Consider the following 19,368-nt stretch of genomic DNA (forward strand, 5'->3'; position numbering starts at 1 on the left):
CCCAAGAGTTCTGATAGAGATGTACAATGAGATTAATATTGTTTACATGCCTGCTAACACAACATTTATTCTGCAGCTCATGCATCAAGGAGAAATTTTGACTTTCAAGTCTTATTATTTAAGAAATACATTTCATAAGGTTACAACTACCATAGATAGTCATTCTTCAGGGCAAAGTCAACTGAAAATCTTCTGGAAAGGATTCAGTATTTTAGATGCCATTAAGAGTATCCATGGTTTATGAAAGAGGGCAAAATATCAACATTAACAAGAGTTTGGAAGAAATTGATTTCAATTCTCATAAATGACTTTGAGGGATTCGAGACTTCAGTGGAGGAAGTAACTGCAGATGTGGTAGAAAGAGCAAGAGAATTAGAATTAGAAGTGCAGCCTGAAGATGTAACTGAATTGCTGCGATCTCATGATAAAACGTTAACAAATGAGGATTCACTTTTTATGGATGAGCAAAGAAACAGTTCCTTGAAATGGAATCTACTCCTGATGAAGATGCTGTGAACACTATTAAAAAGACAACAAAAAAATTGGAGTATTACATAAACTTAGTTAATAAAGCCTGGTGGGCTGCCATCTACGGGGTCGCACAGAGCCGGACACGACTGAAGTGACTTAGCAGCAGCAGCAGTTAATAAAGCAGCATCAGGATTTGAGAGGATTGACTCCAATTTTGAAAAAAAAATTCTACAGTGGGTAAAATGTTATCAAACTGTATTGCATCTACAGAAAGATCTTCCATGAAAGGAAGAGTTAATGAATGCAACAAACTTCATTTTATCTTATTTTACAGAATCGCCACACTCTCACCAATCTTCAGAAAACACGACCCTGATTAGTCAAAAGCCATCAACATGGAGCTAAGACCTTCCATGAGCAAAAAGATTATGACTTGTTGAAGAATCAGACAATGTTTTGCATTTTTTAGTAATAAAATACTTTTAATTAAGGTATACACTTTGGTTTTTTTTTTTTTTTTTTAAGACGTAAGGCAATTTAGCACTTAGTAGACTACAGTATGGGGCTTCCCTGGTGGCTCAGATGGTAAAGAATCTGCCTCCAATGCAGAAGACCCGGGTTCAACCCCTAGGTCAGGGAAGATCCCCTGGAGAAGGGAATGGCGGCCCACTCTAGTATTCTTGCCTGGATAATTTCAGGGACAGAGGAGCCTAGCACGCTACAGTACACCGGGTCGCAAAGGTCAGACACGACTGAGCAACTAACACTTCCACTTCATTTTCAGACTAAGTATGATTTCCAGGTGGCACAATAGTAAAGAATCCTCCTGCCAATGCAGAAGATGCAGGAGACATGAGTTTGGTCCCTGGGTCAGGGAAGATCCCCAGGAGTAGGAAATGGCAGCCCACTCCAGTATTCTTACTTGGAAAATGCTATGGACAGAGAAGTCGATGGATTAGAGTCTATGGGGTTGCAAAGAGTCGGACACAACTGAGAGACTGAGCATGCATGCACACACAGACTATAGCATAAATATAACTTTTATATGCACTAGGAAACAAAAAAATTTGTGCAAATGCTTTATTGTGATATTTGTTTTATTGCCATGGTCTGGAACTGAACTGACATTTCCAAAGTATGCCTGTGCATTCATATCTTGGGAACTAGTCCTTATATATAAACAATCAAAAAAAAAAAGTTAAGCCTAAATTTGTAAAAATAAACAAAAAACATTATCAATGTAAAGAAGTATAAAAAATGTCTTCAGAATGATCAAGCAAATTTAAAGTTGGAAGAGGTGGTTTCAATGTATTTTATCAACTTTTTTGCTGGAAATGTTTCAGAATTATTTGCTGTAACTTTTCCTATTTTTTTCTGAAAAATAAACCTTCCATGTTAAAATTGTGACATAAAATTTCATTTCTACATTTGTCAGTATAAATTAGTTTGCATTTAAAATTTGCACTCCTCTCTGAGCTCCAGACCCATCTTTATAATATTGGACATCTCCACTTTGGATACATCACCATGTCTCAAGTTCAAGCTCTCTGAATGCAAACTTGTGATCTTTACCTCAAACTGCATCCTCCTCCAGTGTTCCTATGACCATGAGTACCAACTTCTTCAGTTGTACAAATCTACATAACATCTTCCTCTCTCTTATCTGCTATCTCAAATTTATTGCTAAACTCTGTTGAAGTTAATCCTTAAATATTAAATATACCTTACAGCATTCTATTTCTTTCCATGTTGGGTACAAACACTTTAGTTCAAGCTACCATAATCTATCTGTTGAAATGCCAGCCCACAGGTATCCACTCTTGCTTCTTCTCCAAACCATTCTCCACTGTGAACCTAATTTTTTTCTTCTTTTATTTAGCTGAAAATCTGATCACATCACTTTTCTGTTTAAACACATCAATGGCTTCTCCTTCTCTTAATATAAAGAAAAAATTCTTAACATGGTCTATACTGCCCTTAAAAGATTTTGCTGTACTTAATTTTCCAACCACAGTTAGCCATACTCTCCTCCTCCATCCCTATGCTTAACTATTGTTATTGTTCAGTTGCTAAATCATGTCCTTCTCTGCGACCCCAAGGACTGCAGCACACAGTCCTTTACAATCTCCCAGAGTTTGCTCAAATTTATGTCTATTGAGTTAATGATGCTATGCTTATGTGCTTAACTTACCCTCACCTCAGAGCTTGCCATATGCAGTTCTTTCAGCCTGGAATGTTCCTCCATGCAACTACTGCTCCATTCCTTTGATTAATTAATACCAACATTATCCTACAGATCTCAACCCAAATATCCCTTAATTTTCTTGACCACCAGACCAGATCAATTCCCTCATTATGCATTCAGATAGCATCCAGGACGTTTACATAATGGCAGTTGCCAAGTTTTGTAGTTAATACTCTCTGATTTGCTCATCAATTATACCGAGCCCATAGTATCTGATATTTAGTAGGGACTCAATATAAAATTTCTTAATGGATAAGTAGATATTTTACAGATAGCTAATAATTCAAGATTTCATTTTGGCATTGTCACTAAAAATATGGGTGGCTTAAATGTGAAATAAGAATATATTTTAGGGGACTTCCCCAGCAGTCCAATGGTTAAGACTCCATGCTCTCAATGCAGGGACCATGGGTTCGATCCCTTGTCAGGGACCTAAGATCCCACATGCCACAAGGCACAAACAACAAACAAAACATATATATATATAGATATAGATATAGATATATACATATATTTGTAGAAAGATGTGAACATGTTGGTATTATTTAATCACACACATGACATATTGTAAATATATGAGAGGATGATTTTGTGAGAGGCAAGAAATTTAAAAGCCACAAAAAAAGAGAGTTAATCTGGATACAAAGCTGTAGGAACTGCCATATGACCCAGCAATACCACTTCTGGGCATACACACTGAGGAATCCAGATCTGAAAGAGACACGTGCACCCCAATGTTCATCGCAGCACTGTTTATAATAGCCAGGACATGGAAGCAACCTAGATGCCCATCAGCAGATGAATGGATAAGGAAGCTGTGGTACATATACACCATGGAATATTACTCAGCCGTTAAAAAGAATTCATTTGAATCAGTTCTAATGAGATGGATGAAACTGGAGCCCATTATACAGAGTGAAGTAAGTCAGAAAGATAAAGAACATTACAGTATACTAACACATATATACGGAATTTAGATAGATGGTGGCGATAACCCTATATGCAAAACAGAAAAAGAGACACAGAAATACAGAACAGACTTTTGAACTCTGGGGGAGAACGTGAGGGTGGGATGTTTTGAAAGAACAGCATGTATATTATCTATGGTGAAACGGACCACCAGCCCAGGTGGGATACATGAGTCAGGTGCTCGGGCCTGGTGCACTGGGAGGACCCTGAGGAGTCGGGTGGGGAGGGAGGTGGGAGGGGGGATCGGGATGGGGAATACATGTAACTATATGGCTGATTCATGTCAATGTATGACAAAACCCACTGAAATGTTGTAAAGTGATTGGCCTCCAACTAATAAAATAATATTAAAAAAAAAAAATTAAAAAAAAAAAAAAAAAAAAAAAAAAAAAAAAAAAGCTGTAGGAAGAAAGTATAGTCAAATGAAGATTATAAGAAATTATAGTCAGATTGTTGAATTAAGTGACAAGAAAATCATTGATTACTTTCATAAATGGTTACTGAGATTCTGAATGAAAGCCAGATTGCAGAAGATTGAGAGTGAATTGAAAGAGAAATAACATTCCTCTTCCAAAGATCTTACATTCTGAATAAGTAGCTTCTCTAGCAATGTAAAGTGTAATGATTTGACTGAGTCTGTACTAGAACTACAAGAGCAAGAAAATGTTGCTCTTGTAGATGAGAAAAAGATCCACTTTTCATTTTACAATAACTCATAAAGACGGAGACTTGAATGTAGAGCTGGATCCACCACATATCAGAAACCTTCAAGCCAATTCATTCTGCTAAGATATGTGTACATGTGCTTGTATATGAACTTGCATTTTTTAATCAAATAAGCTTTGTAATTTTTTTAAGTTCTAAAAAATCACTACATTTTAAGATTTAAAAAATCACTATAAAGTTTTATGCCTTTACATTATAAAGAGTCCTTTATATATACCTGCCAAATATATATAAAGAAAAAATACACCTTATCAGAAATGTATAATTATCCCTAATGAAAATTAGTACTACGCATAGCTCAGAAATAACACATTTCTGAGAAAAAAAAAAGTTAAATATATAATTTATGCTAAACAACAACATTCAAGAGAAAATGCAGATAAAGTAAAATTCTCAGTTCATTGATTTTTTTTTAGCATATTTCAAGAAATTTAGCAACTATCTCTACTTTGAGAAAATGCTTTTCAGGTAACTCAACCTTTCATTCCCTTTCCTGATAATCCATCTACAATAGTAAGAGCTGTGAAATTCACTAGCTACTAACATTAAAACTAGACAGTCAATACAAAAAAAAGAGAGAGAACTTCATATCACAAATAATTACTGACTCCTATACTGCTGTATTATTCATCATGTCTAACTTGAGCAGTAAGTCCTCTGTAAATTCATGTTGGTGAAAATGTATGTAAATATTCTGATTAAACTATGTTTAATGTATAAACACAAAGGCCTAAAAATATAATCACTGGCTGGGTAGCAATAAAATCCTCAGCATTCAGACTGTGATTTTAAAATTCCATTTACCCTAAAAAATAATCAGTGCTCCTTTGAGAAATGGTTGAAACCATGTATAGTGAGGGAAATATACAAGATAAAAGTGGAATATATTATCATGCCAGAAATAAAGGATTCTGTCAAAGACTACTGAAGTCATGTTAGAAAGACTCAGGAGCCAACTCTCAGGAGTTCCCATTAGCCAAAGATAGGGCTTGAGCATCAGTAGGAATGATAATTATAATAAACTGAAACATACCAATTATGTCTAAATGCCTACATCTACAATAATTTAAAAATCAGTAATCACCTTTAAAAGAGGTTAGGGACTCAACTCATCATTTTGAAAACTTGAAAGTAAAATATTCATTCTGTCTCTTATATGTACCTGAGGGCAACCAAATAGATAATAAAGAAAAATGTCTCTTTATAAAAGTAGCCCAGCTAGTAGATGAAGAAGTATTGAAAGGATTAAAAGATCACCATTTTGCAACCCCTAAGGAAATGACAGATCTAAGAAATAATTATTGACTGTCGAAGTTATAGAAAACGAGACAATCAGATTATTTGCCTCTTGGTGGAAGTTTATAATTCTACTTATAAAGTATTTTTGCCAAAATATCAAGCCTGAATGACACCCAAACTCTGGATCTCAATAACAAATGATAAGAAATACAAGTGACAGAGAAAAATGTTAAATGTCATCATGAAAAAGCTTTCTGCAAAGTCCAGACTTTAGAAAACTACAAAATTAGCAACCCAATTCCTGCAATAAATAAATTGAAAGAGGAAAGAAAGAAGAAAGAAAGAAAGAAAGAGGGGAGCTGATAAATTAGAAGAGACAAAGGAGACTAGTAAAAGCATCAACCAATTTCAATGTGTTGATTTTATTTTCATCCTTATTCAAATAAATAAATTACTGACAACAGTTTTTTAAAAAGCAATGAAAAGTGATATGTATAAAACTTGGAAGAGACTCCATATGAACTATAGTTCATATGTTAAATCTCTAACCCCTAGTATCTCAGAATGACTGTATTTGAAGATAGCAACAGCGCATTAAGGTGATTAAGTTAAAACCAGGCTCCTGGGGTGGGCTATAATCCAATCTGACTAGTATCTTTATAAGGAGAGGATTTTTGGACACACACAAGAGATACCAGGAACTTGCATGCACACAGGGTGACTATGTAAAGCAGTAGTAGGAAAGAGACCATCTGTAAAGCAAGAAGAGTGAACCAAAACTAAAAAGCTAAAATCCTGTTGTTAAAGCTACCCTGTCTGTGGTGGTGCTAGCAGTAAAGAACTTGTCTGTCAATGCAGGAAACATAAGAGATGCAGGTTCGATCCCTGCAGGAATCGAATCAGGAATATCCCCTGGAGGAGGGCATGGCGGCCCATTTCTGTATTCTTGCCTGGAGAATCCCATGGACAGAGGAGCCTGGTGGGCTATAAGTCCATAGAGTCACAGAGAGTCAGACACGACTGAAGCAACTTAGAATGCACACACAGCCCCAGAAAACTAATACTGATGCTAAAATTATATATATATATATATATATATATATATATATATATATATATATATATCCATCATTCAATTAAACTTATAACCATATATGGGGATATAGAAGGAGCTGTACTGTGGGTCCTGAGGCAATAAATCTCAACTGGTGAAATGCAGAGAATTAAGTCTCCGGGTGAGATGTGGGTCATATACACAGTAGCTTGAAAAAGCGGTGAATATGATTGTGAATTTCTTTCTCTCCCAACTTAGAACCACTGTCTTAGATTAAAAAAAGAAAGAGACAGTCATGAGGGCATGATTATGTCACTACTTCTCTTGGTCACTCAACTGATTTTATTCCTACTTCTAAAGTGAGTTCATATATAGTGTTGCTTCAGTCGTGTCCAACTCTGTGGGACCCTGTGGACTGCAGCCTGCCTGGCTCCTTTGTCCATTGATTCTCCAGGCAAGAATACTGGAGTGAGTTGCCATGCCCTCCTCCAGAGGATCTCGAACCTGCATCTCTTATGTCTAACTTGCACTGGAGGCAGGTAATTTACCACTAGCTCCACCTGCGAAGCCCTGTAGTTTCACGAACTAGAATACAAACTAGGGATCTGAATTATTTATAATATTGGAACTGATTCTACTCCTTCCCTTCTATTAACTTCCAAAATTCTATGCCAATTTACTGTTTACTTTCTCTCTCTTCCTATTCTACTTGTTCCCTTCTATTTACCTCCCAAATTCTATGCCAATTTACTGTTTACTTTCTCTCCCTTCTCAGTTGTGAATAACCCACTTTATTAAAAGGCAGAGCTATTTCAATTCCCAATTTCAGTTGCCCACTCTGTTCCCATCCATTTCATCTCTTAAATGTGTTCAAAGCATTAACAACAGGTTATATTTCATCCTAGAGACAGCTGGGTTTCAGGAAGGGGTAAAATGTTTCATTATCTCCCTCTATTGCCCAAGACAAATGTGCTACTGTATTATGTGTGAAATATCATCTTTGAAGTCTATTAAGGATGTGTTATGAGGTGAGCCATCTGGAAAACACAGTGTAGACTGAAAAATAATTATAAACCAGTTTGTTGTGCTTTCTTTCCAGTTAAGCCTATCATGACAGCTGCAAAAAACCCTATGTAGTGTAAATGGTAGAGGCTCTGAAGCCACACAGGTTAGACCATACCTCCAAAGCTTAGCTAGTATGCAAGTGACTTAACTTCTCTTTTGTCTTGCCTGTAAAAGTGAGATACAAGTGCATCTTGCATAGGAATTTTATGAGGATTAAATAAAATAATACTCATAAAACATTTGCAACATCATACACAATAAGTGTAATTTCTCCTCTCCTCTCTCAAGTATAGAGGATATTTAATATCGTCTATCATCTATATAGAATTCTCTGTGTAGATCATCCAATAATACTTGGAAACCAGGCTGAGCAGGTTGGTTTTGTAAAAGACGCCCATTGAGCTTCCATTGGTTTCCTTTAAATTTCAGAGGAGCAAGTTTGAAAACTTGGAAAACCAAGTTTGCAGCTTCGTCAGAAATTCTTAGTCTGGAGTGGGTTAGGACCACCCAGATTTTGCTGAATAGAGAAGTGCTGTCCATGGTGCTAGTAACCACGCACAACCCTGGCAATATCTTCCCTGTCCAAAGTTCTTTTCCAGTCAATTTCTTTAGTGCACATATCTGCTTATCGAAAGATTATCAGTCATTCTGCTCTTTGGACTTTTCCTGTCTTAACATTCTTTATCTACATCTCCTTCAACAACAACAACAATTCTCTTCCATCTTATCAACTTAAATAGTTTTTATTTTTTAGACACTTTGACCGTGTCTTACCATTTAAGAAGTTGGCTCAAAAATTGGCTCAGGCCATATTTTACTAATCTTTTGGCCATATTTTACTAATCTTTTGTTAAGTTTTAGAGAAATCCAAGGCTTGAAGCAAGAATGCAGGCAACAATCAACTTCCAATGCATTTTAAAAGACTCTCTTCAGCTGCAACATCTGTAAGAAAATTGCCTGTACTTCTTAAGTTCCCCTATTCCTAACTCCCAGGGTACCTTATAGATGCATCTCTCAGCAAAGTTATCACATTAAATGGAAACTCTGTTAGTTTTGAGTGTCACTAGAAAGAGTTTCTTAAAATCTAGGAGACTTTTTAAATTTTTTTAAGCTCTGGCCATCTTGTACCCACTTCACTCTTCCTCTCTTCTCCACATGTCATATCTACCTATGCTGATGAAGCATGCAATTTCAGAAGACTAGACTAAGAAAGTTTATCCAGTTTAAGGAAAATTTATGAACTTAGCTATCATGGTCACCTGGGTTTGTAATTTTGCGCCATGTTTTCATGCAATCATACTAGCATTCATTTTAGAATAGAGTTAAAATTGTATACTTATACAAGAGTAGTGATAGTCATAGTAGTATATTCAAGCACTATTTTCATCCATCCCTACATCTACCTTTTCAAAAAGGAAATCTGCAAGCAAACTGTTGTTCTACATCTGAGTTCTTAAGTACCTGAATAATCACATCCACCACTAGCATTTCCTTCAATTCCTCAATCCCAATGCTTCTTGCACAGTTCTGTGTCATAAGAGAAGCTCTCACAAGAATAAATTCTATCCTGAACTCATTTTCATTGGGAACCCTAAAACTTTGCATTGGTTTCCTCTATTGTTCTATTCATGAACTAGGATTCTGTTTCATCCTGGATGGCCCTCCTCTGAAACCTAGACATTGCTACCTCTCTGACCATTGCCAGGATGGCTTATCACATTTTGTAGCCCACATGAGAAATTTATATTTTCCACCCTTACAATTCTAATACTTGTGGCCTGGAAATCTAGGTTCATAGAGAGAGAACAATTTCACCATGAGATGTTGGAAGAGTCCCATTTAAGCTCTAGACACTGCCCAATCACTTCAGACCCTTCATGCTAAGAGACCAGTTAGGATGTAAAGGAGTCATCTTTACTACAGGGGATAACTGATCATGTTTATCAGGAGAAGATGGGACCTCTGAATCTAAGAAAAGGAAAAAAGCATTTGATATTCAGATGATCCATTGGAATATCTCTTGATATTTATCTGCCCAGTTGTGACAGTAAATATACAAATATAGCAACCATGATCTGAAAAGAGCATGCAGACTAGTCACAGCTCTCAGGAATGGGGGGTCTACCTGACTTGCTAAGTTAGACACCTAGATCACCAGATGTGCTAAGAGGGAGGGAATCTAGAAATGGGTACTTGAAGAGGGAGACAAGGATTATTAGTAGTGGCTGGGCAAACAGCTGCAGCAAGAAGGGCTGGATTTTGTCCCCCTAACTTCACAAGTATTCTAACTTGCTGTAGGGGTGACCAAGACTTCAAACAAGAGACTATACCAAAGGAGAAATTGTAGAGCTGACAAAGATGAGACTGCTGTTACAATAAAAGTGGGAATACATTTTTACATTTATTTAAACAATTTATTCAAGCTAAAAAAAAAAAGTTCACCCATTTTTCACACAGCCCGCACTCCCTGTCTCTTGCAACCAACAATCTGTCTTCTGTATTAATGAGTTTATTTTTACTTTGTTTTTTGAGGGAGGGATTTTGTTTCATTTTAGACTCTACATATAAAAGAGATCATACGGTTTTGTCTTTGTCTGACTTATTTCACTTACCATAATGCCCTCAAGTTCCATTTATATTATCACAAATGGCAAGATTTAAATCTCCATGTAGCTAAAATATATATTTGACAAGTTGCTTATCCATATATACATCAGTGGACACACAGGTTGTTTCCATATCTTGGCTGTGGTAAATAATCCTGCAGTGAACATGGGGATTTATGTATCTTTTTGAGTTAGCATTTTCATTTTCTTCAGATAAATATACAGAAGTATAATTGCTGGATCATATGGTGGTTCTATTTTCACTTTTTTGAGGAAGCTCCATACTGTTTTTCACAGTGGTTGCATCAACTTATATCCCATGAACTGTGTACTGGGGTTGCCTTTTCTCCATATCCTCGCCAACACTTGTTATTTCTTGTCTTTCTGATAATAGTGATTTTAACAAGTTGAGATGATATCTCACTCTGGTTTTGATTTGCATTTTCCTGGTGATTAGTGATGTTATACATCATTTCATGTACCTGTTGGCCATCTGTATGTCTTCTTTGGGAAAATGTCTATTCAGACTTTCTGCCCATTTTCTAATTGGATTGCTTGGGGTTTTGCTATTGAGTTGTATTAGATCTTTATATATTTTGAATGTTAGTCCCTTATCAACTATATAGTTTAGAAATATTGTCTCCCAATCATAGGGTGCCTTTCATTTGTTGATGATTTACTTTTCTGTGAAGAAGTTTTTTAGTATGATGTAGTCCCACTTAGTTATCTTTGCTTTCGTTGTCAGAGTCGAAAAATCATTGCCAAGTCCTACATCAAGGAGCTTACTACTTATGTGTTTTACCACTTCTTACCACTTCTAGGAGTTTTATGGTTTAAGGTCTTACATTCAAGTCTTTAATTATCTTGAGTCAATTTTGGGGTATGGTGTAAGATAGCTGTCAAGGTTATTATGCATGTGGCTTTCCAGTTTTCCGCACAGCATTTTTTGAAGAAACTTTCCTTTCCACATTGTATAGTCTTGGCTCCCTTGTCATAACTATGGATTTATTTCTGGGCTTCCAATTCTATCTCATTGATCTTTATTTCCTTATTTATGCCAATGCCATTCTGTTTTAATAACTGTAGCTTTGTCATGTAGTTTGAAATCAGGAAAGTGTGATGCCTCTTGCTTTGCTGTTCTTTCTCAAGATGGCTTTGGCTATTTCGAATTTTTGTGGTTCCATATAAATTTTAGTATTATTTGTTCTATTTCTTTGAAAAATGCCATTGGGATTTTGATAGGGATTTCATTGATTCTCAAACTCTCTATTTGTTGGTTTGAAATCTAGGACCAATACCTTGTTCAACTGTGAAATGTAGTATAACATATGCTGAACTAAGTATTCTTGAACTAAATTTAATTGCTGAATTCATTAGAGGGAAGATCCAAGAATCTTCCCTCTAATGCCTTGTTGCATCTGGCTGTGCACTAAATTTCAGAGTAATCAGGCTGCTCTGATGAAGATATATTTGTCTGAGCCCATTTGCCACCATATGTGCCAATAGTCTAGTGATTCAGCTCCTCAGGGTAACTTGGAGAGACCCAATGCCATTCATTTCAAAGTCTCTGGCTTCCTACTGTTCATCTTTTCTCTTCCTTCTCCCATTCAACCTGCACACCTGTAATCTCAAATACACTGTGCATGAGAACTGGCCTCTAAGACAAAAAGCGTTATTCATGTTTTTCATCCAGCAGCAGACTTCTGTTCTTCTGGCCAGACTAGGGATAGAATCATCACCAACAAATAAAAGGACAAGGTGGTTTTTTTTTTTCCCTAGATAAGAGGTTCAAATAAGAGTGAAAGAGGAATTAAAACTATGAAAACTAGGAAATGAAGGTGTGGTGAGAGAGAAAAAAAATGTTATTGATGTTGCCCCCTTCCCTTCCCCATCCAGGTGAACTTTAACCCTGTTGAGACTCAGTCAGCAAATCTATAGCCCTAACCACCCCACTTCCAGGCCACCCCACTTCCAGGCCACCCCACCCTGTCCATAAAGAGCTCTTCTTTATTCTATAGTGGATCGGAACCAAGAGAGTCCAAAATAAGATACACTGTAGAGGAAACATGTGAAGTTTCTTACTTCAATTGCCCTCCCTTTGTGTTTCTCAGTACTCTAAACCAAAAAGGATGTTCAAGATAAGAACTGTAAATGTTAGGGGCATTATAATGAAGCTCCTCACCAAAGTTTTCTGTGAGGAAATACAAACACATAACTTGTGGTTCTCTTATTTCAACAGTGCATCAGCTGTAGTTTTATTTAACCTTTAAAGCAATGCATCTGTTAATACAAACTCACGAAGATTAGGAAGAAAAGCAAAGCACTTGGCCTTTAAATCTTCAGAAGCGGGTTTAATGACAGGTTCAGCCTGTTTAATGACAGGCCCAGAACCACACCCCTGTTTTATTATGTTTCATTATTACTGCATAATTTCCTTTACTACCCATGATAAATGGAAATCAAATACTTGCTGAGGTGGGTTTAAATAGGTAAGAGTGCAAACAAAAATAGACAGTTCAAATATCATGAAACTGAGATCTCAAGTTCTTAAAATGTATATTAATATTTTTTAAGTGTCCGACGTACCAAGCTCTACAACTCTCAAACTAGGTGTGTTCGGGGGGGGGGGGGTAGCTGGCTAAGTTTTTTGTTTGTTTTTGTGGGTTGTTTTTACTTTGTAGTATTGCATCCATAATTTAAAGATGAAAAGAATAAAAAACACATTCAAAATACGATTCGCGGCATTTTTCAGTCAGACCCATTTTTGGCTGAGTCAAATAGACACCCCCTTCCCAACTGCTAAATCTGATGGAAGATGTGAAGCAAGTAAAATTCAAGTACAGCCTGGGGATGAATTTAACCTGCCGGAAAGGGGCAGAGCTGTCTCTTTAAGACATCTTGAGACAAGGTTATTTTAAATGCCCGGGCTTTTGATTACACAGGGAGCGACTAACATCTCCAAGTGAGAGCGGCTGGGCCGGGACTGAAGAACTAGAAATCCTCTGCTCCGCCTGCTGGAAGGAGGAGATCAGGAGCTGAGTACACTGCTTCAGGTGCTCCAGAAAACTTAACCTAGAATTGCTGGATACCCCACAGGCAGCAGCACAGCGGGCTCCGCTCGGCGCTGTCCGGCGCATGCGGCCGGGCACCATCTGGGCTGCTCGCCCCCGCCCCTACCCTCTTAGGCTGTAACGTCAGCCGCGGGCCTGGCCTCCGCGCCAACACGGTGGGACGTGCCCGGACCCGCAGCGGGCGGAGCCTAAGGAGGTGGGAGAGCGCCTCCCGACAGCCCAGCTGGGAGCGGGTTCAGTCCCGGCCGGCTCTCCGCTCCGCCGGAGGGAAGCTCCGCGGTGCGGACTCTGTGACGCGCCCGCACAGTGCAACCAGAGCGGGTTCGCGCAAGGTTGCTGCTGCGCGAGGGCATTTTCCTGGGAACCATCCGAGGAAATCCCGGCTTTACCTACGGGCCGTTCGGCCATTGTACCGACCCCTCTAGCCGCAGAAGGACGGCAGAGGGGGGCTGAAGCTGAGCGGAGCTCTTCGCGAGTGGAGCCCTCCAGGGCGAGGTGGGAAGGGAGGGTAGGGTGTTGCGAAGTTCACGGCCAGCGGTGGATTATCCGGGACAGTTTGCGCCTGGGGGCTGCGAAGTCAGCGAAGAGGACAAGGGCATGCTCAGTGGTGGTGGTGGTGATGCGGACCTGGCCAACGCCGCGGCGCGGGGCCAAGTGGAGGCCGTGCGGCAGCTCCTCGAAGCCGGTGTGGATCCCAACAGACTCAACCGCTTCGGGAGACGTCCGATCCAGGTAGCTGGGGGCCCCGGGCCTCGCCGGCAGGGGGCGCACGAACACGGGGCCGCCGCCTCCGTGGACGCGGCTGCAACTGAGATCTCCACGAACAGACCTATGTCTCTCTTTGCTGGAGTATGGAGCTCAGGTGTAAAGCAGGTTTTCACTCATCAGAAATTCTAAAGAAAGGGACTGGAAACCCCGCTACTTCAGTTTGCTTTTCTTTTTAATGGGGGGGGGGGGAGGCCAGTATTCACTGTCCCATCTCATAAGAGATGCAAGGGATAGGTTGAACTGGGCAGGAAAGGGAAAAAGGAGAGGCTATTTGGGGAGAACTGCTTTGTCTTATCTGTTTGTCTTTCAACAAATAGCGATCAGCTTTCAACGACAGAGATAATTAGATTACAAGTTACGCAATTTGGATTGGATTTAAGGAATTCTACATCACAGCACATAAAAATCATCCTGAATTTTTAAGCTGTGATATGAAATGTTACATTCTTTCCTCATTGAATTGAATGAATACAAAGGCGAATTGAATACAAAGTAATGTCAGGATTCCTCAACCACAGTACTTAACTCCTTTTATTTTACGTTAGCAATGTTTCTTGAGTGTTACATAAGAGAAAATATGCTTCTATAGATTTTTATCATACTGAATGCTTGGATTACATAAACATCCCTGCAGCTTTGTTAAATGGCAAAGGGTCTTTATGAATAATTAGCCTCTTCATTGTTAAAATTCATTTATTCGATATGTTTAACTATTAATCCCACTTTAATTAGTACTGATATATTTTTTTAATTTCTTTAAAATCTAAGGTAGTACTTTGTGTTTTACTGTTGGTCATGTAGTCATTAGTATTAAGTACTAAAAATTAGTATTCACCTCACAATCATCTTCCAGAACCAAGTCATTAGTAAGAAATCTTGTTAATCGTGCAGTTTTTAAATATGTATTCATTCATTTTGAATTCATAGAAAATGTTGGAATAAGTGAGGGATTATTTAAAGCAGCAAAAATATTTTTTTTTTTTTATTTTATTTTTTTTTTTTTTTTTTTTAAAGCAGCAAAAATATTTTAAAGTAGTCCTTAAAGACTTCAATTATATTAGTAACTGTAAAAGGGGGCTTTTGTCATTTTAATTCACCATATTCTGAGATATTAAGAGCCACTTTTTCTCCTCTATATATGAAATGCACTTTACATCACTAATAGAAAATATATCATGGTTTTTGAGGGAGGAGATGGATGTTTTCAATAACCATGGAACAACGAAAAAAATTAGCATACTATATTTTGATTCCATTGTGCATATTAAAGCATAAACTCACAAGAACATATAATTTCATTTTGAATATTTAATTATCAAAAATTGTTAAAATAAGAAAGTAAATGCTGGCATAATGTACATGTACACAAAGGGATACTGTAGGATTACTGCTTCAAAACATCGTTTTTCTAAGTTATGCATTGCTCTGATTTGACTGCTAAAATTCAAGCTCCTTTTTAGATAGCAAAATGTTTACTATTTAACAATATAAAATCCTAGCACATTATAAAATCCTGTACAATGCAAATATAGTGTCTATTTTATGTTACAACAAATATATTATCCTCTAAAGTTTAGCCCTTATCTATAATGTTAAATATTAAAAGTGGTGAATCATTGATTGAAAACAAAGTTTGTTTTCATCATCTTATAAAACTATGCACGACTTTACTCCCCCACCCCCCCCCATCTCCCACTGTGGCTCAAATTACGGGACTATTATATACGCCCTTTATGAGCAGAGACATATAACAGTGAAAAGTAAAAGCCTTCCCACAGGGGATTTACTACAAGAAATAAACAAAGTAAACCTTGTTTTAAACTTGTTTCTTATTTTCTCTCCTAAAGCATTACTCTAATGTCTAAAATAAATATATCAGCTGACTGCCTAGTAAATTTTTTAGATGGGGATTATGGCTGGGGGTGAGGGGAGAGCAAGGGAAATAAATTTAAGACTGTAAAAGTCCTTAAACTTAACTCTGCCTTAAACTTAAGTCCTTTAAGTCCTTCAACTTAACATCATTTAACAACATAGATTCCCCTGTTTCAATGGAAATTTTTTAAAAATTTTCCCACAACGGCGATAAGCACTTTGTTATCAGCTCTTTCCTTGTCTTCCCACGTTTGGAGAATAAAACTTAATTAGGTCTGAGTAGAGTATAAACTGGGGCTGCTAGGTGTTGGGGAGCGGTGTGGAGGGGGGGGGCGGGAGGAGGGATTTGCGTCAGTAAACTAAGCTTAACTAGACTTCCGAGGCTTGAAAGGGCCTGGGGATCATGAATAGGTCTTTTTTTGAAAAGACTCTACTTGCCCCCAGCAGTCCTGACCACTCTGCTCTCTCCGGCAGGTGATGATGATGGGCAGCGCCCGCGTGGCCGAGCTGCTGCTGCTCCACGGCGCGGACCCCAACTGCGCGGACCCCGCCACGCTCACCCGACCGGTGCACGACGCCGCCCGGGAGGGCTTCCTGGACACGCTGGTGGCCCTGCACCGAGCCGGGGGGCGGCTGGATGTGCGCGATGCGTGGGGCCGCCTGCCCGTGGACCTGGCCGAGGAGCGGGGCCACCGCGACGTCGCAGGGTACCTGCGCGCGGCCGCGGGAGACTGAGGGCGCGCGTACATAGCCGCCCACAGCGACTTTTTTTCTCTCCAGTTCGCCACTCCAACTTAGTTCAAAGAGGGCTGCAAACCTAGAATAGCGGAAGTCTTCCTGGGCGACTGGATTCCCGGCAGGGAAGGAGGAGCTGACTGGAAACAATTTTTTCTCCGCCCCCCCCCACCCCCTCTGGCTACCGCCCCCGGCACTCACCGTGAAGCAAAATGAAGAGAGGTGGGGCACATGGATTTCCAGTAGGAGCCGAATGTGGAACTCCCAGGTTTGTTTTTCAGGATTTTCTGGTGAAAAGCGGCATGTGAGCCAGTTCATGAACAAACCCAAGTGCTGTGAATCTTCACACAGAAGGTGCTGGGGCGGAGTGGGAGGCGGCGGCCACTAGCCTTCAGGTGGGAGGCAGGTGATAACGATCGCCCCACTGACCTTGAAGGACCACCCCGTAAGTCCCCACGTCGGGCGTCGGGCCCAGAGGGAAAATCTGGAGATGGAGGACCAGACAATGACGAGGACGAAGATCGACGTAGGCGACCAACGCTTTCTTGACAGGCTTGCGGAGCGGGGCAGGTCGCGAGCAAAAAGCTACCGACTGGAAGCCTTGGGGCCTCTTGTCCAGTCCCATCAGATAGCGATGGGGAAGAGAGGACCCGGAAGTCACCTCGATTTGCCCGCTTATTCTAAAGTCCCCAGGTCCAGGTGATGCCGAATGGCTCATCGAAAGGGGCGCTCATTTACTGTTGCTACGGCGAGATTCCTGCGGTGTTCCGTCCTCGGACAGACAGGTCCGGGTTGTAGCGAGAACGATTGTAGGTAGGCCGTTAACTGTAACGATTTGTTTGATCTCTATACGGTAGGATTCAGAAAGCCCCCTGTAAATTGCCACTTGAAAAGATTTCGTGATATTTTGTACTTCTGGGTTGTTCTTCAGTAGCAGTCTTAATTCGGAGACTTTAAATAACAAAGTAACTCACGGCCCTTCCTTGGGAAGGAAGTGAGGAAGAACTACAGCTTTTATGCGAAGCTATGGCACCGTGCCACCTCCCAGGTTACTTCAGTCCTTAACCTATTTATTTCTTTGTTAAAGTTTGTTTCCTTTACTGGAGTGTCTCCAGGGTCAAACTATGAAATATTACAAACGTTTTTTAGAAGATACATGCACTTACCCAGTAAATGATCTCAGGATATCTCCCAAAGTGTTGCTGAAAGAGTAGACTGTGTCAAACTGTTGAAACTACGTAATGATGGCTCGTGAAACGTCTTAATATCCGCTGAACAAACTAAAGGTGTACTGTTTGGGGATTTAATTTCCAGTGTTGCTTGATTCATTACAGCATTGGGATAACTGATAACTGATATTTCACTGTTTTAATGTTAAAAAGAAAAGTTAAGATTGGACATCAAGGTTTTGGCTTAAAACATGTGAATTCCATTCCTAATTTAAGGGAGTTGTGGAATCTGGTGACAACCTTATATTAATGGAAAGTAAATCAAGAATATATGGTTGGGTACTACAGAGTACTGTGAGATTCATATATATATACATATATATATGCCAAAATATCATACATTATTGGGAAATCAAGTACGACCTGGTTGCACTAAAATATTTATGATACATGTAAAAGTAAATTCAGATTTCAAATCCACCTGGTAGGCAGGTATGGCCAATGTGTTTTATCAGCCGCACAAGAAATACATATGTTAAATGTTTAAGATTTTACTTTGAAGGATACATGCAAATAAACATAGCTCTATATACATGAGCCCTGCTTCTGGCTCCATTTTACAATTACAGAAAAATATAGATGTTAATTTCTGTATCAAAATCTAAAATATTATCAAGGTTTGTAAAAATCTTGTCACCTGACCTTCACTGCAAGATTTGGAAGTAAAATAAATTTATAATTCAATAATGTATTCATTTGGCCTCATTTTTATATTTCTTTTTTCAGCTGAGTGAATGGATGAGAAAAACGAGGATGATTTACTATGAAAGCAAAATCTATTTAAAATTTCCTATGTTCTAATGGCTAAAATTAGTAATTTCAAATATAAGGTATGAAATAAATTCTGAGAGCTCAAGATCCATATAGCTCCTAACGGCTTTGGGAAAATGTGTTCATAGGAATGAATCAAATGACAAAAACAATATGAATATGGTGTCCAGGACCAAATAAGTTCATTTTATAAAGCTAGGTAACTGACCTTCAGCAAATAAATAAAACTAATTTAACGTACACCAATCACATTGAGATTCTATATTGCCCTTCCTTTATGGGAAATGTTAAAAAAACAAATTACTCGTGTGCTAATATGTAATAGTCAATAGGGGTTTTTTTTTTAACTACCTCCGTAATTATCAATTATTTAAAAAACCAAGACATGCTTATTTTTCTTTTCCAAAGTTCAAGATGTTGGCACTCTGCCAAAAAAAAAAAAAAAAAGCAATTAGAATTAGTGATTCTAAAACCTTAGAAACACTCTTGTGGACTACTTTCTGAAACAAATGGAAAAGCTGGTGTCATCTACAGTATCAGATGACAG

The 19,368-nt window shown here is 38.7% G+C and overlaps 1 protein-coding gene and 1 long non-coding RNA gene across 11 annotated transcripts in view; one reads left to right on the plus strand and one right to left on the minus strand.

The window, feature by feature from the left end:
* LOC136148671 (uncharacterized) overlaps window positions 1-19,368 on the minus strand; it is a 72,403-nt gene that overhangs the window by 44,241 nt on the left and 8,794 nt on the right. The window lies entirely within an intron of this gene.
* CDKN2B (cyclin dependent kinase inhibitor 2B) lies at window positions 13,634-18,741 on the plus strand. Its single transcript, XM_065908352.1, has 2 exons — window positions 13,634-14,178; window positions 16,561-18,741. Exons 1-2 carry the CDS (start codon window positions 14,044-14,046, stop codon window positions 16,819-16,821), a joined length of 396 nt encoding a protein of 131 aa, XP_065764424.1. The 5' UTR covers window positions 13,634-14,043; the 3' UTR covers window positions 16,822-18,741.

This window comes from Muntiacus reevesi, chromosome 17, assembly GCF_963930625.1.
Source record: "Muntiacus reevesi chromosome 17, mMunRee1.1, whole genome shotgun sequence".
NCBI classification, from domain to species: domain Eukaryota; kingdom Metazoa; phylum Chordata; class Mammalia; order Artiodactyla; family Cervidae; genus Muntiacus; species Muntiacus reevesi.